Source organism: Larus michahellis, chromosome 5, assembly GCF_964199755.1.
Source record: "Larus michahellis chromosome 5, bLarMic1.1, whole genome shotgun sequence".
NCBI lineage: Eukaryota > Metazoa > Chordata > Aves > Charadriiformes > Laridae > Larus > Larus michahellis.
In genome coordinates this window covers 62,181,277-62,205,881 of record NC_133900.1, presented here as the reverse complement: position 1 = coordinate 62,205,881, position 24,605 = coordinate 62,181,277, and the positions used below count along the sequence as shown (strand labels likewise).

General features: G+C 37.8%; 1 protein-coding gene across 3 annotated transcripts in view; it reads left to right on the top strand.

Annotated features, from left to right (window-relative positions):
• Window positions 1-24,605, top strand: part of FBXL5 (F-box and leucine rich repeat protein 5) — a 37,559-nt gene that overhangs the window by 2,573 nt on the left and 10,381 nt on the right. For all 3 annotated transcript variants that reach the window (XR_012587064.1, XR_012587065.1, XM_074587621.1), the window contains exons 2-9: window positions 10,923-11,138; window positions 12,922-13,017; window positions 13,828-14,011; window positions 16,384-16,566; window positions 19,008-19,133; window positions 20,066-20,214; window positions 20,414-20,496; window positions 22,950-23,672. Coding sequence is in view for 1 of the 3 variants with exons in the window: in XM_074587621.1 (XP_074443722.1) it covers window positions 10,923-11,138; window positions 12,922-13,017; window positions 13,828-14,011; window positions 16,384-16,566; window positions 19,008-19,133; window positions 20,066-20,214; window positions 20,414-20,496; window positions 22,950-23,672 (1,760 nt within the window). In the remaining 2 variants the exon portion in view is untranslated. The remainder of the gene's footprint in view (window positions 1-10,922; window positions 11,139-12,921; window positions 13,018-13,827; window positions 14,012-16,383; window positions 16,567-19,007; window positions 19,134-20,065; window positions 20,215-20,413; window positions 20,497-22,949; window positions 23,673-24,605) is intronic.

Sequence of the window (24,605 nt, the reverse complement as noted above, 5' to 3'; positions counted from 1 at the left end):
TTCTTCGTTTTCAGAAAGATCGTGCGCCCATTTGCAGATTGTAGCCGTGTCCTCCATCTTAGTTATCTGTTTTCTGTCCAAAGCGAACGGATTCATTGTTCTTCACCATCTGGGTCACGGTTTCCGTACCTCAGCGTACTTGTTGCTTTTGTCAGAACTGAGCTGCTGTTCTGTAACAGTTTAAGCTATCTGACCGCCACTGTTACGACTGTGTGCCTTTCTTGCTCCCATCAGCACTTGAAGTGACTCACAAAGGCCCTAAGCTGGCAGAAAACATTTTTTTTTTTCTGAAGTGGAGTGGTTTTTCTGCTGATGTAGTGCTGCCAGCAAGCACTGGTCAGATGAGTATTGAAGCCAATGCGAGGCAGAGGGTGGAACCATGACAGCCAGCAACTAGATTGGCTTAAGCTGCTGTGAAACCTCAGCCTAATTATGTCTATGTTTTCCTGAAATCTGTTGTGCAAAACAGGACACTGCTGTGTTGAGTAAAGCAGATGTGTTATTCTGCAAGCTCTTTTTCTGTCTTTTTTTTTTAACAGCAGCATACGTGCTCTTTGCTTCTCTATAATCCCATGCTTCTCTGAGGACTGATGCTCAAGTTTCCTTTCACATTTGTTGTTAGACTCCTATCCTGTTTGTAGAATTCTGCACTTGTCCAAGTCAATATGTCAGTGTCCAGTAGAGGCTGTTTCTGTTGTTTCTGTTGTCGCATTACAATCTTGTGTGTCCTGCACCCGAGCATGCTCCACTCATGTACTTCCTGCTTTCCCAGCTGTGCCTGAAAGTATTGTATTGGTCATGAGGCATCACAGATTTCAACTCATCATGTCATGAAAATACGATTGTGGCTTGGCTGGAAACATTCGTAACCACAGCTTGAGAGCACTATTTACACGTGCTTGAGATACCCTGAGACTTCCTGCAGACTGTATTAGTTTGCTGTAAGGCAAAACCGTATCAAAAACCTGAGAGAAGTCGTGATCTGTAACATGTATCACCTTCCTCTTAAGTAGTTTGGTTATCCTCTCAAAAGGAAATCAGATTCTTTTTTCTAAACAAATCTGTGCTGGCTGGTTGTTACTTCATTAGCTTCAAGATCAGGGCTGCTCAAGTAGCAGACTCTATTCTAGATACATACTGCAATTATGTTTTGGCTGAGCCTTCCCCAGGGACAAGACACCTGGTATTGCTGTATGGGCCTTCAAACTTCCTGTTGTCTGTGGAGTTACTGCCGCTGAAGAGTGTGTTTTCAAATCTTTGTGTTGTAGAATTACCCAGCAAATTTAGGCTTCTTTAGGGAAAGGAATAGGAAAAATAGTCATGCTCTAAATGCTGTAATGCAGTTATCGGTGGTTGATGAGCTTGTTCTCATGTTCTGTCTCTTTCTGTCTGCCTCTCAAAACTATCATGGGACTGAGGGGACCTAAAAACTGCTGGAAGGGTTAATTGTTGATGATATCCTCTGTGCTTGTCTGTCCCCTTGATGAACAGCTAGTTCATCTAGTGCACTGAAGTGGAAGGTGATTCAGTAAAACCGGCTCACTAAGAGGTCAGACGAGCTCCAGAACCAGGTCAGCAGTATGGGAGGAGGGGACAGGACTAACCATTGCAGAAGTAAACAGCTGCTTTAATAGCTCAGCTTTATTGTGAAACCTTTGGGTGTGTGATCAAAAACATCTAAGGTCCTTCTTCTGTTTGCCTGAGTTCAGTCTTCTGTGATCGTACCTTTCTACAAAAGATGTCTGCAGTTATCTCTCGTGGTTCAGTAATTACTTTGGCTAGTTCTTCCAGGAAACTTAGATCAATTTTGTCATGTTCTGCTGACTTGAATGCATTGAACTTGTATAAATATTTAACTAGTATTTTTCTTTTCTAGCCTATACTTCTGACTCTTTGTTAAAAATTAATTGCCATAAATATTTTTCCTAATTAACTTCCTTATGTAGACTTGAATAAAGACATTTAACTTTACTGTTCTCATCTCTGCCTTTCCTGTTAAATAGTTGACTTAAGTACCCCTTTTCTCCTTTTATCGAAGTATATATGGACTTTTTTTTTCTGTTTTTCTGTGTCCTCTGTCCTCCTTGTGTGAAGTCTCAGTGCTGTTCTGTGTTCTGCAGTGATAAATTCTTGGTTATTTTTGTAGGATTCTTTTCAAAACTTCCATATAGCTAAAAAGTACCTCTTTATTTTCTAATAATGGTTTCTTTTGATAACTTGCATTTCTCTGTAACCTTTGTGTCTATGTCAGTAGCCTTCTATTGTGCTTCAGCTGTTTTTCTTACTTGCAAGCTTTGGCCTTTGCTGAAAAGAATGAATTGTTTTCATATGTTAAATTTGTGATGTTCTTACAATAAGGGTATTGCAGATGAACCATTTTAGGAGTCAAAAATACTACCGAATTAAGTTGAATTGACATTGTAAAGCACCGGGCAGGGAATTAGATGACCACATTGTGATTACACTTTTTGTGGCAGCAAGGGGGACTGAAATCTGAAAAGTTAGACAAATTATCAACATTCTGAATTTCTATTTCAAAGTCAAGTATTTTTCGCTTGCTGTCCTTGAGACCAGAAAATGATTGTTCCATGATGATGTCACTTTCTGTTTCTAGTCAACAAATGTTGGTAAAGCTTTTGTTCTACTTTTGAACTCCTTTTTTGGTATTTTGGTACACAACCATTTGTTTTCCACTGCTGCTTCAAATATGTGTGTGTTGATTTAGAAATTCATAGTACTTGGTTATTACCAATTAACATTCTGTAGCATTGAGCACTTGCCTTCACCTGTGCTTAAAATGAATAAGCAGCTACTTAGGATGCTTAGCGTTAGTAAGTCTGCAAATGATGGGCTGCACTGACTAGGGGCAGAAGATGGAAGGAAATTAAACCTCCTCATTAGCATCCAGAGACAGGTGAGGAGTTAGCTGTCCATACCTCTGACTGTTTCACCAGAGACTCTACCCGGCGTCTTTCCATCTTAGCTTCTGGATGCTGAATAGTTCAGTAACTTCTTGCTATACCTGTTGTAAGATAACAGCTTTGAGTTCATTTTTCATGCAGAAGAATATTTTGAAGATGAATCTGGATGTGACAATGTGTTTTAAATACCTTCATTTTAATCAAATGCATATTAAGTAAAGTGCCGAAGGAGGTCTGAAATGGGGGACACAAGTGCTAAAACACATTTGGAATTTGTGAGGCTTTTCTGACCTGCATAGCAATTTTGCTCCTTTTTTCAGGATGCTGTTATCTCTTGTTGTCACCTCAAACCTTCTCTCCATTTCTTTATTTATTGTCTAGTAAAATACTTATTTTTTTCTTACCCATCAGATGCTTTGTTCTTTTTTCTCTTTTTTTGCCCTCATAAGAAAAAACCTGAGGGTATTTTCTTATGCCAGACACAGTACCAGGATTTTTTCCAAGTAATTGCTTGGCACCTATTTTTGCCCTTGAATTGCAGGGAAAAAAAAGTTTTCTGTTCACCCTTCGCATGTTGCTCTGATCTTTTGTCCTCTCTTCCAGCCTGCTCTGGAGAGCAGTAATAACCCACCTTTGCCCTTCTCTGCTTTAAGCAACAACAATTTATTCTCTCCTACTCTGTGCCACAAAAAAAAAACCAACCCAGAAACTGATGCCTTCTAAAAAGCTAGAGACTGTAATTAGTGTGTATCAGTGTTCTTACGTGGTTAATGCAGCTATCGTAGGATATGCTTTAATTGATTAAATGGAATATAAGTTGTAATTCTTGAGAGACTTGGCTTTTTATTTGTTTCTGCTGTTAGTGCCCAAGATGGATTAAGCTGGAGTGGTGAATTATTCCAATGCCCACCTTCGACCTTGTTAGGAAATTGCAGGGAGACTGCAGAAGGGCAAAGGCATTTTTACTATGTTTGTAGTTTGTGAGTTACTGCAGTGGGTGAGTGGAGAGGAGCCTTGAGGCTGCTGTTATTTCACACTTGGGCCTTCAGCTATCTCCTGACAGAAGGCGAAAGGCCAGGTCTTAACAGCTACCTATCTGTGGGAGGGTATAAGACAAGAAGTCCTCTATGGCATATAGAGTAAATATGAGAAATGCTGTGACACAGGTACCTAAAGAACAGCATCATTGCAAGTGTTCATCTTGCTTTCATTTGAAGCCTTTGTATTTCATACCCTTACTAGATTTTTCTTTAATGTTTTGTTGGGTTCATCTCTGCAGGCCTGGTGACAATCTGTGTCTATCCCTGGTAGACTTCTACTTGTAGAAGCCACATAGTGAGGCGGCTCAGCTGATGTTACCAGTGCTTCCTGAGCTGTGCTTTCTGTTATGGTCCCCAAGGGGGCCTGACACTAGTAGCATTGCATCATTGAAAATCTTGGTGCACTCAGTCCCGTACTGTGATTGATGTCTCTTCGTGGAAAGCCCTTCATGATTCAAAAACTGATCTACAAGTGTTCATTAGACAAAATTGACACCCATGTAGTGCAGAGTGCTATGAAAGACACCAGTAAAAATGAAAATAACAGCATTTTGTTTGCATCTCCACTGTGCTTTTACACTTGGCATTTATCAGCTTGACCTTAGCCTTTAAAAATACAGACAGTACAAGATTTTACCTGCCCTGTTGCCTGAGCTCTTTGAAAAACAAAATAATTTTACCTGCTTTAATCTCTGAGTTAATGTAGCGTTTGTTTTTCATTTTTCTTTTTGAAAGGCTATTTCAAGATTTTAGTTAAGCTGCAAAACAACTGACAAGATAACATAGAGGGCAGGATTATGTAGACAAGATGACAGATAGATGGGCATTTGAAAGTTTTGTATTTCTTGTTGAATTCTGCCAGGTCCTGTCCTGCCTGCCTTACTAATTGCTATTATTTTAGGTTGATCCACAGCCAAGAAAAGTATACAGGGTAGAAAATCTGTATTACTCCTCTGATTTAAGGCTTCATATATCCAAACAGCTGGAGCATGAAGTAATTCTCTTACTGTTCACCTCGTATACCTCTGCATAAAGATAAGCCAAGGAGCAGGTGACACTGAAAGGACAGTCATCCTTGTTGCTAGACTGTCTTGAAACTATAGTTCTTCCTTGGGGACAATATAAACTGAGCTTCTTGTGGATCCTGAAGTAAGACGTGGCATGTGAGTGGGTGTCACTGCAGGCTGTCTGTAAGACTAGTGCACTGACCAGGTGAAAAATGAACCCACTAAAAAGGCACAACTTCTTTCTGGATCAGTACACCAGACATCTTGCAGCTGCATAATTGCTAGTGTATTCCAGGGAAGTGAGGGGAAGGTACAGCTGGAAGCAGAGGCAGGGCTGCTGCTTCTGGGTGTTTCATTCTCCATCCTCGCCTCCTAATTTACAGCAGATTAAGTATAACATGAAACCACATGCTCTTGGTATTGACACAGGCACACCTTGTTATGGTCTTCGTCCCTCCATTTTCTTGCTCGTAAAATTGAGATACTCTCTCTGTAGAGTTCAAGTTCCTTTCCTTTGACTTTTAGTGCTATCGCATAGGTGAGGTGATAATACTTAAAAATGTAAGAGTGTAAAGTTGTAGCTGACTAGTAATGCCGTGTTGCTGCTTTTTTTTTCCAGCTGGTGCTATTCTATTCTAAAAGTGTTGGGTTTTTTTAATCCAAGTGGTCTGCCAGCTCCATAGTGAGAAAGATTTTACTGTTTGTTTTGGTTTTTTTAATGAGTTTTAACTCTGCTGAGTTAACTAGTGGTGGAAATGTAGTCTGCATTGATCATCAGGAATACGATATCTTTATTTCACCTCCATTGGTGATCAGATGCTTGTATAGGTCTTAATGAGCACAGTGGTTACACATGGAAAGCAGAATATATAGGTATGACCCGTTGAAAATGTCACTTGTGATGATACATGAGAAAGATTAAAATCACCTTCAATTTTTTTAGATTACAGGCTGAACTTTTAGGGTTAGCGGTTGCTCAGAAGTTACAGTTGCTGATGGGGGAAACACTTCATTTGAAGTAAAGCAGTTTGTGAATTTATAGCCACTTCTAACTTCTTTAACCTTTAGTAGTTATTCCATTTTAAATTTGTGAAATCTTTGGACACAGTGGAAAAATCGGTTTTCACTTTCCTCTTATCTTTCCTCTTATTTTTGTTGTTTTCTGGCTTGTAATTGGGAGTAAAGAGATACTTGTAACCGGGTAAGTTACAACACAGCATAAACTTTGCTGCTGTGCTAGTCTCATAAGGGCGGTGTACTTCTTTTTCTTTATTCGTGTTTGCCACTTTCTCCTTGCCAGTTTATAGTATTCTTGGATGTTTTTAAGGAAGAAGCAAACCCTTTCCACTCATTTAAGCTATTTTTGGCATAGATACTATGAAATAACTGTTACAGTTTACTCAGTGTAAGCTAACATTTCTGAAAAATTAATTTTCTTCTAGGAAGACTTTTTTCCATATTGTCACATACGTAAAACACTTCCAGAATCCAAGTAATGCTGTGTTTTGTTTGGTGATTTAATTAGCAGTATTGAGCTTTCTTATTTATTCACAAAATTTTGGATAGAAATATCTCTGTCCTCATCTGACAGAAAGTTTCTATTTTTTAATGAAAGCACTAAAGCCACAAAGGAGATACAAGAGTTGAATGTGGAATTACCTTCAGTTGAGCGTCATGAACATGAAGCACTGTATAAATAGCAATTACTGTTAATCTTGCCAGTATTGTCATCCTGTTCTTGAAGCACAAAAATGACATAATAGCTTATAGTAGGGAAGGGTGTTTGTCTGCTGCATCTCTGTACATTCATCTTGAACATATTAATGGCTCTATTGTTGTCCAGCGGAGTTGAGCACTCACCTAAAACTGGTATATGATTGAGCTACAAAGATTTTTCAAGTGTAGCTGTTCTTCAGTGGTGTAATTTGAGGTTTAAGAAAAAAGATGTCCCTCAGGTGATTTCTTAATTCAGCATTACTGGTTTTTTCCTGCAAAAGAAGGATGGAATTACCGAATCTTGAATCGGTGGCAGAAAACTGCTAAGATCTACTTCTTAATAATCCTAATACTAGTTTACACGTTGCTTTCAACCCTGATAAACAAAAATCAATATTTCCATTTTTTATTTACATCTTGATTTTAAGTATTGTATACTGCAAAACCCCTAAATTGACCAGTTAAGTATGAAGAATTTTAGAGGAGAACAGCAGTCTTAGGTTAGTGTGGCCATCCCCTTGTCATGCTGTTACTTGGAATAGATTTCGCACATTTTGTGACCTCATGGTTTACTTCGTTGCTGGCACCACAGCGGCCCTTGGATTGTAGATGTGCCTGCTCCAGTTTACATGAGATAAAGTTGAGGTATGGGTGGTTATTTTCGTTTGGGGTTTTTTTTAGGAGTTTAATAAATAAAGTTAATACTGAGTTTAACAGCTCCTGACTACTTCTAGAGTATGCCTGCATGAGCCAAAGGTCTCTGAAGTGTTTCAAACAATTTGCAATGCGATTGACTGACAGCCTATGGCTCAAGCTGTTTGGATTATGTAGAATTCTTAAGTTTCAGGAGGCACCATGACTGTTTCCCTTGTGGTACCACTCCTCAATTCCAGTTCACATTCCAAACACAAAACCGGTTGTGCTGTGACTTACAGTTGTTTAAATCTAATCTCTTCAAAAGTCCAGAAAGCTCCCAGGTATCTCTAATGCCTGTGGCTGTGATAATTGGTTTACTGCGGCGTGTTTTAATCCTGCTCAGGGATCACATGGGCACTGTACTTTATATTTGTGACCATTCAGCAAATATTCTTAATACAATCCATTTCCTTCCCCTTGCCCTTCTCTTGGGATTCTCTGTCTGAGTTTTGGGGGGTGGTGGTTTTCTTCTTGCCCTACTAAACTTCTGCGCTAGTTTTCCTTATGTAGAGCTGGTGGAAAGTGGATTTCGGAGTGTAGCAGCTGCAGTCTGCTAATAGTCTTGGTCCCCTATCATAAGACTTCATCAGTCCTGGTAATGAAATTAAAGATCTGACCGAGTGGCGTTGTTGCTAGGCTACCTGTCTTCTGAAAAGCCAGTTTTCCTCAGCTTCGGCTGACCTTTTTAATGTACCTGATTCAAGTACAGTCATTAAACTTTGATATCCTCTCCATAGTTCCTAATCTCTTGGATATCTGCTGGAAGCCTCAGTAGCAGAGGCGAATATGTAAGCATTTCATGTTACAGTGGCTTCTATAACAATACATTTATAACAGGAATTCTAAAATTGGATGCACAGATGGATTCTTTATTTATTCCAGATTTGTGGATGATAATAGGTAGGTTCAATAGAACTTTTCATCCTGGAAAGATTTTGGGTGAGGCAAATGAGAAGATGCTGTTTTCTATCAGAACTAATTTTGTGGTTGGTTGGCTGGTTGTTTATTTTAACCCAACAGCAAAATACAATAGTTTTGTCTAACCTTCCTGTTACACATTTCAGCAGCCTTGTTTACATTTTTGCGTCAATCAAAACACCAAGTGTTTTGGAGCAAGTGGGTTTCTTGGGGAAAATAGGGTTTTTTTGGGGACTGACTTCATGTATTGTAGATCCTTATGGGTGAAATGAATGATTTTGAGACTTAATCAAGAGAAATGCTACATTGGAAACCAAACTTCACCATTGTTAAGGTCTGAATCACAAATGGCTGGAGGTGAGGAGGCTATCCTGAAGAGGTATTTCTGTAGCCATCTCTTGTGCTTGCGCAGACTTCTGCTTTTCAGTGTGGGAAGTCTAGTCTGTAGTTTCATCTGGTACCGCTGCTCTGTACATTGCATTCTCTGAGTTTAGCATAGGATAGAAATGGTCTTCAGAGCCAAGATCTTTTCCCATTTGTGGTATGTACATAACAATGCGTGATGCAAATCCTAACACAGTGGATTACAAATAACATCATTTTTTTTCTGACCAACCAGTCAGTGGTTGGTCTAAAAGGTAAGCGTTTGGGTTTTCTCCCCCCAGTAACTTTGTCCTATTTTCTGTCTCTGCTGAGGCTAAGTAAATGTGTTCTTTTTTTTAACAACAGTCATTTTGCTTGTATGTACACCATGTAATGTACAGGAGGTACAGCTGAGTTGGAGTTGCATAAGTAATTGGCAGATGTCCAGTGTGTTTTGGTTGCATTGTGAGTGGTTGCCAGGAAGTGGCAATGCAATGTCAGAATGAATAAGTGCATTTGGCTTTTTTTTTTTGAATGATAGAAGTTTTAAATATCTCAGTTTATCGTTATTTTTGATTTAAGTATTTTGTATGAACATATAAGTCTCAGATTACCGTTTGTAGTAAACTCCTTAGATTCCAGAATCTTTGTAAACTAAAACACTTCTGAATACTCCAGTGGCTTGTCCTCTGAATTAAATTAAAATATTTCTATTTCTAAAATGCTTGCTCTTGTATATTGCTGTAGGCTATGATTCTGGAAGCTGCAAGTGGAAAAAAACAGAAGGATGGAAAAAATACTATTTTTCTACATTCACCAAAGGGAAACGCAGTTCTGAAACATATTGTTGCTAATGGTGACTGTACACATGTAAAAATGGCACTACTGTGTTACCTAGAATTTATGCTGTCTTGATTTGTTGGTTCTTGGTTCATTGGAGACCTTTTCCAACAGCTAGTATAGTTTGTGTTCACTTCGGGGGGACTCAGTGTCGCTTGTGGATAATATGTCCCTAAAGGTGGGCTCAGGGGTCTGTGATAATGACTCCTTAGTTAAGGACTAAAATGTACATCTGCGAAAGTGGCAAAGCCTCTCAGTTGTCTGCCAGGCTGGGGAGATTGCATCGATTTCTACCAGGAAATCTTTCTATTTATCTCAAGGTTTCACAAGACTGGTTTATGATCTTTAAATACAACTTTGATTGTAGTGACTTCCTAGAACTAATGCTCTAACTGCATTGTTCGCTCAAGGATGATCTTCCTTTAAAAAGTTATCATACTACTTAGCTGTTTTCTTAAGCTCTGTTCATTCATGTAGAATGAGTCAATTGTCTTCAGAATTTGTATGATTAAATGTAACATGCTTTTTTTTCTAATGTGCATTATTGCATATATTATGCTTTATTAAACTTCTGTAGTTATCATTAGTTCCTTGTAATATTTCTAAAATTTTAGCTTCTTTTTTTTTTTCTTCAGAGCCTGTGATGGGAAATGCAGTTACCTAGTTGCCACTGGAAATCACAAAATTGTGCAACTCAGCCCTTAGTTTACTTAAACCTCATTCACAAAGCACAACGTTGTTGTGAAACTCTTAATATATTTTGGGGAGTTAAGAGAATGGCTTACTGTTTAAATGAACTGTAAGAGGAAACATATGTGAAATGACCATGCATAATGAGTTTTTGAAAGTTTTAAAACAAGTTTGAGGGTTTTATATAGAATTTGTGTCAGTTACTGTTAACAAATAAAAATCAAATGGCAAGTCAGTCATGAAGGTTAAAGTAATTATGAATTCTGTAAATGATTTCAATAGTCATGTTAAGAGGGTTGTTATATAAATATTTGTTAATCTATAGTATTCAAGTGCCAGTATTAATTCTGCCCACTTTTGGAAGAAGTTGCATTAACTTATGTTTTAATACACCAGTGGGATAAATTATGGGGAAGTTACTATTAAAATAGAAGACTAGTTTGTGTATTCCTATCTATGCACTTGAATTTCTGATTTTTATCTGTTGCGCTTGAAGATTGGAATTAAAAGCATTCCTTACTTTAATTTTTGATATCTTTTGAAGTGAGTCACTCGAATTGCGAATTCAGTTTTTATTTTTGCCAGTTTTCTTTACAAAACTGAAGGTTTTAAGCTTTTATGTTATAAGTAATAGGAGCAATGAATAACAGGAGTTATAATACCTGTTCTAAGGATTTAACTTGACCTTGACATGATTTTCACTGATTTTTTTGAGCTTTTCTTTCTTCTAGCTTTCCAAGACTAACTTCTCCAACAACAATGACTTCCGGGCTCTGCTGCAATCTCTTTATGCCACATTCAAGGAATTTAAAATGCATGAGCAGATTGAAAATGAGTGTATCATTGGTTTACTTCAGCAACGTAGCCGGACAGTGTACAACGTGCACTCGGACAACAAACTCTCAGAGATGCTTAGCCTCTTTGAGAAAGGGTTAAAGAATGTGAAGGTAGGTAGACTATAAGAAAGACTTGTGTCCTAAGGAAAACTTACATATTAGGTTGCCTCAACTTTCCTTGAGGGTCTCTAGAAATAAACTAAGGACAAAGAAGAAACATTCGTGTTTTCTTGATACAGTAGTGAAAACTTTCCGGTCGAAAACACAAATTATTTTGCCATTCATCACAGTTACTGAATTTGTAGTAAAAATTTTTTTCAGAGGTGCATTTTGTGGTAGAAGTACATCACTGCATAGTTGGAGGTGTTTTGGAGGGAAAACATGGAAGTTTCAAATACAAAGACTGATAATTGGTCAAAATGGAGTCTTGACTATAGAAATAATATACTTTTTATTAATTTGTTAGGAAATCCTGAGTATCTTTTCTTGTGGCACATAGCATCATATTATTGTCACAGATGGAGATGATTACTGGACTTAAAAAAAAAAAAAAGGCATTGTTTTATTCTGTTAGTGAGTCATGTACTCCTTCCAGTAATCTGTTGCTCAGTAATGCTGTTAATGTTCCAGTCCTCAAGAAACTCTACATGTTATTTCTCCAGCTGCCTTTTTCATGACTTAAAGTTGTTGAATTCTTCTCCAGTAGAATCCTACTTGAATTCTGCCATGTCTTTCCTCTGGGGTAACCAACTTAACTCCCCCTTCTTGCACTCTAAGAACTATAGTCTCCAGTAATAATTTTTCATCCCGTATTACATTTCTAGTACACATGGTCCATATTTTCAGTAAGAAAAATACAAAATATGTGGTTGGTTAATTCTGTTTTACTATCTAAGGCTGGTTTTGACATGCAAATAATTTTTTCCCTGTGCATATCAAACCTTAAAGTTTGTCTTATTTCCATTAATGAATGGGAAAAAGAAGGAAGGTGAAGCCAATTTAACACTTGGCTTTTGTTACACCTTCTCTGATAGGATGCTACTGTTATTCTGTTACTTAAGTGTGGAAAATCAGATTTCTATAGATTTCTTTAGATGTGTTAACTGTAACTTTTTTTTGAGAGTGGTTAGCTTAATTTAAAACTAAATGGCTAAATGGCTAAAGCTTTTTTCTGTAATAGTCACGTTTTCTTGCTGTAGAAGTTCAAAAAGTAAAACTTACAACACTTACTGTAAAAGCTATGAGGAACTTCAGTATGTTGCAATTACTGGGCAGACTTCAGAACTGGGTTCTGATTACTGGCACAGAGAACAAGTGAACAAATGGATAGATGATGCTGGTCTAACTTCAACATGTAAACGTCAGTTACGTCTTTAAGAGTTTTTTCCATTTCCAAAGTAAATAGCTATGGAGCATGTCTGACTCTAAATTCTGTTTATAATTTGGAAGCTAGAATTGTAGGATAACTAATGCAAAATGTATGCAGTTAAAAGATGAAGTGGAACTGCTGTATCCTGGAATAATTCTTATGCAAAACATGCACATGCTTAGATAAGTCTGTTACTACTTTGAACTTTGGGTGAGACTGTAGATTGGCAGACTTCAGTCTTTGCTCCAAAGTAAAAATGTGATTAGACAAGTTAATTCTTATCTGATAACAAAATAAACTGGAATCGGGCATGAAGAGAGTACTTTGTTCTGCCTAGTAACAGGCCGATACAGACTGTCAGCTTGTCACGAACCTTTGTAAGTGAACACATTCTTACCATGAAATAGAGCAAACGTGCTGCATGCATGGGCAAGAGGTAATGGGCTTTACTTTAGAACACTGGCTTATTTAACAGTTCACCCTTTGAATGAATGGATAATAGTTAAACCTTTGCTTTCTTCTCAGAATGAATACGAACAGCTAAACTATGCGAAACAGCTGAAGGAGAGATTGGAAGCCTTTACCAGGGATTTCCTTCCTCATATGAAAGAGGAAGAGGAGGTAGGTAAAAATCTTCCGCAAATATTATGCTGGTCTTCCTTGGGGTTTGGAATGACTGAATAGAGACAAAGGGTTCAGAGGTTCAGTTTTTTTCACAGCTCTCTTCTGTTTTTATTACAATGCCCATTTGCATTCAGGACTGTGGTGTCATCGTTCTGTTCTCTGACTGCAGCGTGACACATTCTGAAACTGAATATATTGAAAATTTGTGATGAAACTCCAGTCCTTTAAAAAATCGATAACAAAAGTCCACTGGGGCTGGGATGTATTTGCAGCAGGTAGTTATTTAAGGGGATGTGTAGCAAAACTTAAAGGAAAAAGACAAGTCCTGTAAACCAGCACTTCATGACTCAAACTGACACTCCCAAACAGCCTCTGACCTATATTTGAAACATAGACTAGTACTGCCAGTCTGAGGATTTATGGGTATCCAAAAACTGGGAAGCATCTTCTGGAGAGAGTAAATCTTCCGAAGTCTGTCCAAGAGAAATCTTTTCTCATGTTTTTCTTCCTTGCCACTTTGCCTTCCGTGTGAGTACCTTGATAACTTATATAGTTTAAGCAACTTTAATCACTTCCCTTTTCTATTGAGGAAAACAGTTAAACAGCTTGCCTGAGACTATGCAGTGATCCACTGGCAAGCAGAGGGTTGGAACGCAAATCTTCCACGGCCCTGTGCTTAGGTTCACTTAATGTATGACGTGTTTTACTTGGAGAGAATTTGAAACAGGAAATTCTGTGTTGGTAGGTCTGTGTAACATTATTGACTATCTCTGTCAGCACTGGGCTTTTTTTTTCCCTTTGCTTTAGGTTTTTCAGCCAATGTTGATGGAATACTTTACTTATGAAGAATTGAAAGATATTAAGAAAAAAGTAATTGCACAGCACTGCTCACAGAAGGAGGCTGCAGAATTCAGAGGTCTTAGTAAGTGGAATCAAGCAGAAGAGCTGCAGAAGGTCTTCAAATATTCTGTGGATGAGAAGGCAGATCAAGGTGAAGCATCTCATTAAAGTTATAAGTTAACTTTCAAACCGCAATTTTTATCTAAAAAGCCATACCAATGACATAACTAAGTTAAGTACTGGCAGATAAAATCTTTTTTATAAAATTTTTTCAAACCAGTTTTGAAGCTTCAGTAACTTTACTATTTGATACAGGCTTCTTGGCAGGTTGTAATATAGATAGTACTTCACTGTTTACTGATTCTCAACCTTCTTCCTCTCCCTTCCCTCCCATGGTAATATTTGATATAATAAACAGGCAGGAATTAACTTCTAATTTCATACTTACATTGAAATTGTATTTTCTATTTGCAGACCCTGCATTTAATTCTTGGGTTTCAGGACCACTTTGTAAGCTTTTCTGTTGATGGTTTAATAACACAGAATAGTTAGGCAACGGATGATACTTCAAATTAAAAGCAACTCACCTTCCCCACTACCTCACTTCCCTGGCCTCTTAGCAACCAGAAAGGAAGAAACTGTGTGCGTGGAGTGATGCAAGGGAATGAACCCGTGCAGCGTGCGAGTAGGTCAGATGAAACATGCATTCTGAAAGTGGATATTTGTGTTCATCTGTAACCGCCTTTCCTGATGGAACTTATAACACGTGGATAACTACTAAAATGCGCTTCAGGCTTGTTTTATGACTGTTGAAGTAGCCTCAGTTGTCCATGTTTGCAGTTTTGACTCTTCACTGAGAAAGAAGAGTTGATGCCCCAAGAAAGGAGAATTAATGTACCAAAAGTGTAATGCTGGGGTGTGAGACTGATAAGTAGAGCAAGCCCTCCTGAACTGACTTTGTGGTATAGATAAGATGTGGTGCTCTCAAAAAACAAAACAAAACAAAAAAAAACAAAACAAAACAAAAAAAACCACAAAAACCAAAAAACTTGAAAAACTACTGCGTAATCAGATTTTTTTTGATGAAATTTGACTTGAACTGATCATTTTCTGAACTACTGAACTGGTCATTTTCTGCCCTCCAGGTGAAACCTTCAGAAAAGATCATGGTCCATGGTGTGAAATACTATTGAATCTGAGCAGATGAATATGACAGAAGTAGTCTTATGGCATTACTTGCTGTTAAGCTTAGCTGGAATAGCAGTTTTGGGACAGTAGTAAATCTGCAATGGCTGTGTTCTAGACTTTAGGGAGAAGAAAGTATACGTCCTGCATACATTTTTGTAAAAAATGGAAGAAAATAGCAGCTTGCAGTCCTGTGCAGTTTTAACTGCATTTTAGTGTGAAACTCTCTGTAGTTTACCTCCAGTGACTTGCCAGGTATACGAATAAATATATTGATTTATTAAGTGAAACTGTTATTTAGTTATATTTTTTGAAGTAGCAATGGATTATCACAGGGTGAAGTTTATATTATGCTCACTTTTGAAGGTTCTTTGCAAAAAGAAACCTGATCCTTGTCTCACTGTAAAGTCTTGTGTACTTGGTGTCTCAACTTTAAAAATAAATCCCTATTGATTTGTGAAACCACTTATTTCTAAGGACTTCTGAAAACTATTTTAGAAATGTTTTTTTGCTCAAGTAAATTATCTTTAAACAAAGCATTAAAAATTCCATTAAAACAGCAAAAAAGCCACTAACAAAAGCACTGAATTTGTTATTTTTATATAGTTTGCAGCTCTCTGTTCTTTGGAGATAAGGGAGTTATTGGAGATGGTTCCTACTGCAATCCATTAAAGTATTAATTACAGTGGTCAAGTTTTCGCCTCTAAGCTAATATTTTTGTATTACCTTCTAACCTGAATGGCTTGTTACTGTTCATAAGTTAAAGTTAATTGTCTATGCTAGGAGTTAAAGCTAGAAACAAAATATGAGAGAGCTGCAAAGACTTAAGCATGGACTTCTTTCTGTGTCCCAGTCAAGAGGCTGAGCGCTTTTGCTGACAGTGGCCCCAGCTGGTAGATACTGTGTGCTAGCACCGTTTCCTGGGAACGTGGCAAAACACATATGTATATCATCTATGACATAAGACATTTTTTTTAAAGCATTTCATTTATAGCAGATACTGCTTTAATCTTACTGTGGTTGAGTAGCAGCAGTTTACTTTTGTCCAGGGCTTTTTTTGGACCCTTGGAGTGTCAGGGTTGGAAAAAAACTAGTAAGTTGAAAAATGGCAAATAGGAAAACTGAGCTGATTTTTTTTTGTTGTTTGAGGTGGTATTACAGTGAAAGCTTTTTAAAGCCAAAGCGATACCTACTTTTTTTTTCAACATTTTTGCCAAGCAATTGTTTAAAACTTTTTTCAGACACTATTTTTTCATTGTTCTAGTCAAAATGTGAGTTCCACTATTACTTAAAGCTGTGATGCTGTGCTTCACTTAACACACACTTTCTGTGTTTCAGAAACCGAAGTAACAGGGCACACCACAAATATTAGTAATCTTCCTCCTGAAGTAATGCTGACCATTTTCAGTTACCTTAACCCCCAAGAGTTATGTCAGTGTAGTCAAGTAAGCACTGAATGGTCACAGTTGGCTAAAACTGGATCTCTCTGGAAACATCTTTACCCTGTTCGCTGGGCTAGAGGTAAGTTAAATGTAATTCTTCTTTGAAAGCATGTCAATTATCAGAATTTCTGAGTTTATAGAATGCTTTAGTGTAGGCTGTCATGTACAATGAACCTGACAGCTGAGCATGCTTCTGGCAAGGATGGTGCACTGAAACTTGGTTAAATATTAAAATCCCCAAAACATATTTCTGTCTTGTAGAATTAGGAAACCAAAAGTTGTCTTTGTGGTAACTCATGAGTAGCTCTTGTATACAAACTGTTTGATTAGTTTTGCTGAGGCTTGTTTGCTTGTATGAGTGCTAACAAGTATATTCACTAATACAACATCTTAATTATGATTTAAGAATTTAAGGGGTTTTGAATTATAAGTGCTGCTGTTACATCTACATCGGTAGTATTTTTATTTCATTAGGTTACTAGGTAGAAATAAAATATATCTATCTTTGTTAGTTCCAGACTAGTATGCTCTCCTCTGAGAGGTCTGTTTCATGACTCAGATATAACTGCAGAATGGAAGTTTAAAACAAATGTAATTCTAACACTTCCTCACAATCTGTTCTTTTTATATTCAGACTTCAAAGAAAACAGTATGAATGTTATTTTTAGTATTGATTCTTTAGATTTATTACTTCAGTAACTTCTACTGCAGTAAGGACTAAATGTTTTTTTAATAAATTCTGTTCATCAAAATCTCTTGTTAATTAATATTTCCTATTGAGAAGTGTAAGTGTCAAATAGACAAAATACTATGTATTCTAATGAGGCCAGTTACAAGTTGTCAGAGTATATTTGTAACTTTAAATATTTGTAGTTGTCCATATTTAGGTGAGTATTAAACGGTCACTAGACTATGGCACTGCAGGCTTTGCAATTGCCGCTGTGTCAGTGTACTTGTGTAAAAAGGAGACCATCTGTGCTGTTTAAGCTATATTTTATGTGCCTTCATAAAGTTTTAAGAGAGAAAGCTAACAATACATAACTTAAATTTTGAGATACATAAAGGCTAAGAACTTATTTCTGGCCAGACCAAAAATGGTTTCTGAGGTCTGTACCATGGTTTCTGAAGTCTGTACCAGGCAGAGAGGAATTAAATCACTTTTAGGTCTGAATTAATTTTTTTTGGTTGGATAAATCTTACTGAAAATAATAGATTGGTCCCTGAGCTGGAAAAGACTGAGTGGAGAGGAGGGTTTTCAGAGTTTAAACTGTTAAATTTTCATCTAAAACCTAGGTGTCTTGATAATTCAGTGCTACATAAAAAAAGATAATTGGCAACTGCTTAAAATGACTTATTCCTAAATCTGTTTTTGGCACAACAGAAAGCTAGTCTCATGATATAGTGTCTATACGACTACAGTTATTTGTGCAGAAGTACTCTAAACTGGGTGGAAGCTTCTCAAATAGGATTTACTGCCAGAAGGGAAATTTTTAACTTTTTTTTTCCCAATATAGAGAAGGCTTTCAATGCTTTTTATATATTAGAAAGATGAGTTAAGGATGAGAAATGTTACTGAAACCTTCTGCTTCAGTTGTTTGACAGTCAATTAGGATTTCATTGTCTCTGTGGTGCTCATGTAAGAAACCATGTTCCTTTTGGTACCATTCAACAGGGGTTGCTCTTGCTTTGGGGACAGCAGGATCCCCCACTAATGAGACAGTAAGACAAGCTGTATTTGTCAAGCATGGCTGTGCTGAGGAAGGCAGCAGACCTGCTTATACCAAGCCCAAAACTGCAATATACCCAGATTAGAAGTAGATTATGCCAGTGCTATAACCCCTGGGGAGAGAAGGTACCCTACAAGCTAAAACAGTGTAGCTGTTGCTGATATTCATGTTCATCCAGATGATGTAAAAAATTGTTTATTGATTAGTGTCATTTGTATGTTGTTATCAAGTACTGGATAGCTGTTTAAGTAGGCTACTTCTGGAACTTGGTTTTCTTGATCCTGGAGTTGTCATGTGCGATGACTAAAACCAGGCTAATAAAATACATGCTGGTTGACTGTATATTTGTGAGATTCCAGAGGAACACAGGAATGTCTTAAACCAACTGGTTATGCTAAAAGTTGATGGTTAATATATCTAACAGAAAGAACTTAGCACCTACACAGTCTAAATATTCCATAATTGTTTGTTATTTTTGCAATCATATTGGTCCCTACCAAGAAAATAAGGACAACAAGCATGTCTCAGGGTAGCATAGTAGGCTGTGAGTTCTGTAGCGGTACTGAAACTGTGCCTTCTTTTGAAGCCTTAAGAAATAGCTCAAAAAAGAATTATGTCAAGGTTCAATCCAACCTTAGTTGAGATAAATGCAAAATTAATTTATATCTTTAGGTGAAGTCACAGTATGCTGAGAAGTTTATCATTGCTATTTTCTGAAGTGATGAGAAGTTTGTATTAATGTCTTTTTTTCTTTTTGTTTCCCTTTCCTTTTTTTGTGTGTGGGGGTGAGTAGGTGATTGGTATAGTGGTCCTGCAGCTGATCTTGAGACAGAACCTGATGAGGAATGGGTGAAAAATAGAAAAGATGAAAGTCGTGCTTTCCAGGAATGGGATGAAGATGCTGACATAGATGAATCTGGTAGGTAAACCTGGTTTTGGTGATTTTTTTTTTTTCATGAAGGTGACATATCTGTAAGAAATAAATGTATAAAATGGAGTCTCTTTGTAAAATCGGTTTAAAATACAGATTTTCTTCATAGTTGATTCTAATACATTAAAATAATAATAAATGCAATAATACTTATGTTCAGTCTAGGTTAAATGCTTATTAAGCCAAGCCTTATACAGTAAGAAAGAACTTGTTAAGTTTTGTCTAGTGACTGCTTAAGGTTCCTTAAAGGAGCATTCTTTTTCCTTATCTTCATCTCATCCTGACTCCCAGCTGGGTGGACAAAAAAGGGGAATGGTGTGGGGCATGGGAGAAGCAGGCAGCTGGTTTTAATGAGCTGAATTAATTCATCTAGGAGAGAGCAAACACGAGTGTAGGTAGAAGAAGGGCTATGGGGATGTTTCTGGAGTTAGGAAGGCGGTAAAATATGGGCTTCATCTCTTCAGGAAGTTTGGATGAATCATTTTGCATCCTAACGCATTCTAGGCTTAATTTAAAACTTGTCTTAAGCTGTTATATCGCAGGATACAAAATGCTCTGTGAGATAGTATTTCCATGTTTACAGCAAGTTGGTGGAATCAGCTGCCCCAGAGACCCCTGAGCAGTACATCATCTGTAGTATATTTTTTTCCAACTTCTTTAATGATCATTTTCTGTTAAGACTCTTACTGTTTTTGTTAAACTCTTCAGGACTGTCAGAAAGGCAAGCAGATAGTTTTTAAAGATGAGACTCAAGTAGCACGTTGAGCTAGAGTTCAGCAAAAGTTTGATGTAAGGTACTTTCTGAAAGCTTGTTAAGCTTTCCTTAGTTCCCCAATAACTTGTTTGATGTAAGATGACAGTGTGACTTCCAAATGACTCAAAGCATATTTTAAGTCTTTCTCTTTGGTTTTGTTTTGCAGAAGAAGCAGCTGAAGATTCACTTGCTATTAATGTAGCACAAATGGAAAAACGTTTACTTCATGGCTTAATTCATAATGTCCTCCCGCATGTAGGTTCCTCAGTGAAGACATTAGTATTGGCCTACAGTTCTGCAGCGTCTAGCAAAATGGTGTGTAATTTGAAACTGGTATTTAATAATTGTAGCTATGCAGCCTCTAATTAATAACTGATGTGCCCGAGTTTAAAACACTTGGGTAGTGAAAATGAGTTGCAACTCAAGACAATGTTAATTCATATGTTGTCTCTTGACACTGTGTGCAACCTTATTGCCTTGTGTCTTTACTGATTATTTTCCTTTCCTTTTCCAGGTTAGACAGATCTTGGAGCTTTGCCCGAACTTGGAATATTTGGATCTCACTCAAACTGATATTTCAGATTCTGCATTTGAAAGGTTAGATAATGGTTGTTTCCTCTAAAAAAAAAATAATAATAAAATCCAGATTTTTGAGGGGGAGAAACATTCAAGCATGTCTTAGTCCATTGGCGATAGAGAGAGAAATACAGAAATTACACTCAGGTTTCACACTAAGAAAGAACTAAACCAGAGTAACAAATCAATGAAATAACAAGTGAAGCATGTAACTTTATAACGGCCACTTAAAATGGCCTATCTTCACTATTGGATATGTATTACTTATCAATAACAGTAATTGTATTTTGTTCTACTGTTAACAACTCGAAATTGTCCATAGATTGGTTTTTTTGGTAGTCAGTCAGTTAGGGTAGTTCTTGGTCTGATATAGCTGGCAGTGTTTGAAATGCTGCTATTTAAGACACTGATCGAACGCTGGGCGAAGCTCTAAGGCTTAGGTGTACTAACTGTGGATTTCTAAGTTTCACTGAAGTGTGCAGAAATTTCACTGATGTCAGTGGGATGGTGCATGGATGGAGAGCTGGCACCAATGGGTCTTAGCGTGATACTGAAACTCAGCGGCTATTTCAGTGCTCAACACATTTGTCATATAATGCTCTCAAGTTTTATATGTTAACAACACAGAATATCTTACCAGCATGGACACTGGTAACAGCACTGCAGCTTGTGCAAGAAGTTTTACTTGAACTAAAAGCCTTACAGAATTTCTGTGGCTCAGAAATCAATCTTTGTGAGCTTCTGTCAACCTCTAGATGTTGTGGTTTTGGCCAAATAGGCCAATGGCTGACGACAGATGTTCCCCCCCCCCCCATCTTGTACACGGAGAGGAGGTGGAGAGATAACGACATTTACGAGTTTAGAAGAAACTAAACTACTTTCATGAAATATTAATAATAAAATAAAAAGGAAAATAATGAAATAGATACAGTATATACAAAACCGTATTAAGCTCCCAGGATGACATCACCGGCAGGCACTGGGGAAGTCCCAGACTGGATTCAGCAGTGGGTGGGAACTTGATTCCACAGATGGAGTCAGGGACACATGGATCGGATCAAAGGCAGGTGAACCGGCAGGGTCCTCCTTGGACGTAAGCCACTGAAGGAAGAGAGTTGACCCTTTGATCCCTCGGCTTTTATAGCGAGCATGGGGCAGATGGGATGGAATACCCCTGTTGGTCAATTTTGGGTCACCTGTCCTGTGCACTCCTCCCTGCAGGTGGGACGCCTCTATGCTTTTCCGCTTCCGACCCTCCAATGGGACAAATAACGATATTAGCTGACCGTGGCTGTTATTGCAATAAGTTTAAGTAAGAGCCTCTCTGCATCCCATTGCTTGGCACAAACTCTCTTATCACTCTGAAGGAACCCTTTTAGACACAACATGCTGTTAATTTCAGAGAGTTAGAAGAGGCCTAGCTAGGAAATAAAATTACTGAACAGAAAAGTGGTTCTGTTTTACCTCAGACCAGGACACTAGAGAAACTTACATTATTTCCTGCTCCTCTCCTCGTGTATCTATATTTCCAACACAGAATTTTGTAACTGACAAAATGAGTTTGGCTTGCTGTAAATATAAGTAATCATTTATGGACAGTAAATGATAGTTAACATAAACTGTGGATAGATAGGTAGAAGTCACTTAAATCAGCTGTATACTTCTATAGCTAATAATGTCACAATATTACTGTATATCACATTTCTATTTCAGTTGAAAAAGATAAGACTGAAGGGGTGAGACTTTGTTAATATGAAAAAGTCAAATTTCATTACCATCTCTAATCCTAATCGTTTTTGTGGAATAATTAATACTGTACACAGAATATGTTTCAGGAATCCAGCTATTCTTTCTGAAAGAAATGGGAAATGACAGAAGGGCGTGTGGTCTAAGTACACTGATATTTCAATATGTATAAACAGCCAAGCTTGAGAAACTCAAATAATAGAAATTCCAACTGTTAAAATACTTTGAACATTACATCTGAGAAGTATTTTTTTCTTTGAGGGGGGGTAAAACTTGCTAGTTCAGTAAGTTCTGGTTTTTTTCAGCTTTCTGAGAAGTTCACTGTCTAGTCTACAGTGTCTAGTAACTTAGATGCCTCTGGGTAATTGTGTTATGCACAACAGAAGCTGCATTTTGAAATTTGTGTCACGTGTATTTGGTGTTTGCAGTCTGATCTACTATTTAAAAATGTGTTCAATACATGGCAAATTTGAACCTCTTAAGTCTCAGTACATGGAAAAATACAGGTTGTTACTGATTCCTGATTCATTTCATGTTTCTTTAGACATAATTTTTCTAGGAATATATATAGCACTTGGAGTATCCAATCTAACCTGTCTAGGATATTGTCTTTAAATATTCAGTGAATATAAGTATTTTATTTATGAAATGTTCTTTTCCATATTTAGCCTTAACAACTGTTTCTGAACAAAAACTTAAAACAGAAACACTTTTTTCCCTCATTTCAGTTGGTCTTCAGTTGGTTGTTGTCAAAATCTCCGCCACCTTGATCTGTCTGGATGTGAAAAAATCACAGATGTGGCTATAGAGAGGATTTCCAGAGCTCTGGGTATCATATCCACTCACCATAACAGAGGTATCCTGAAAAGCTGCAGAAACAGGAATGCTAAGACTTTGTGGAAAAACAGAGAGATTACTCTGCAGTCCAACAAGAAGTATAATTGTTTGCATGAAATCAACAATGAAAACCTCATTGAGGGAGGAGATAGTGAGCAGCATTGGACTAAACCTGATGGCTCAGAAAACTTCAGTTCTGCTTATGTGTGGATGTTAGATGCAGATGATTTAGCTGACATTGAAGATGCTGCGGAGTGGCGACACAGAAACGTTGAAGGATTTTGTCTTATGGAACCAACATCCCATATTAATTGTTCTGCGTCTTGCTACAGTAGAGACATTTATGGATTAAGGACTAGAGGGTGGCAGCAGCACTGTGCTTCTACAGACTTGATTTACTGCGGTCACTCATTTTGTTGTGCTGGGACAGCACTAAGAACTATTCGAGCACTTCCAGAGTCCTCTGCACTGTGTAAAAAACCAACAAGGACTAAGCAGTCAGAGAAAAAAGACTCAGCATACTCTGGGAGTGAAAAAACAGATGAAGAGACTGCACGAGTTCTTCAGTTTCTCAGTCTGTCTGGATGTTACCAGATCACAGACCGTGCTCTCAGGTGAGGAGACATTTTTGAGCTATTTTGCTGCAGTACCTTTTTTCTAATTTTATTTCTTGGGTCATTCTGGGGTGAATCTGCCTAGTTTCAGTAGAAACATTTTAATTGAAGAAACTCTGGTAAGTTTTAAGTGATCTTTGCCTCTTAAAATATTTATAATACCAGACTTGAAAACTTTTTCCAGCTTTTCCTTTGGGGATTTAAAGAAAATAAAATCATTTAAACGTATTCTCTGAAGTCAAGTATTTTTGTGAATTTGTTGTTCTAGGCAGATTTCTTGTTAGGAAATTGTGTTGATTCACTGATTATTTTTTTCATTATGCCTGTCAGTACACTTGAAACTTCATAAAACTGGAGTAATGTCTCCTTTAACCTGTCTGGGTAATGACATAACTTATGGACAGGCTGGATCGATGGGCCGAGGCCAACTGTGTGAGGTTCAACAAAGTGGAGTGCTGGCTCCTGCGCTTAAATCACAACAGTCTCATGCAGTGCTACAGGCTTGGGGGGAAGAGTGGCAGGAGAGCTGCCCGGCAGAAAAGGACCTGGGGGTGTTGGTTGACAGCTGGCTGAATATGAGCCAGCAGTGTGCCCAGGTGGCCAAGAAGGCCAACAGCATCCTGGCCTGTATCAGAAATAGTGTGGTGAGCAGGACTAGGGAAGTGATTGTCCCCCTGTACTCGTTGCTGGTGAGGCCCCACCTTGAGTACTGTGTCCAGTTTTGGGCCCCTCATGACAAGAAAGACATGGAGGTGCCGGAGCATGTCCAGAGAAGAACAATGAACTTGGTGAAGGGTCTAGAGAACAAGTCTTATGAGGAGTGGCTGAAGGAACTGAGTCTGGAGAAAAGGATGCTGAGGGAAGACCTTGTTGCTCTTTACAACTACCTGAAAGGAGGTTGTAGCGAGGTGGAGATTGGTCTCTTCTCCCATG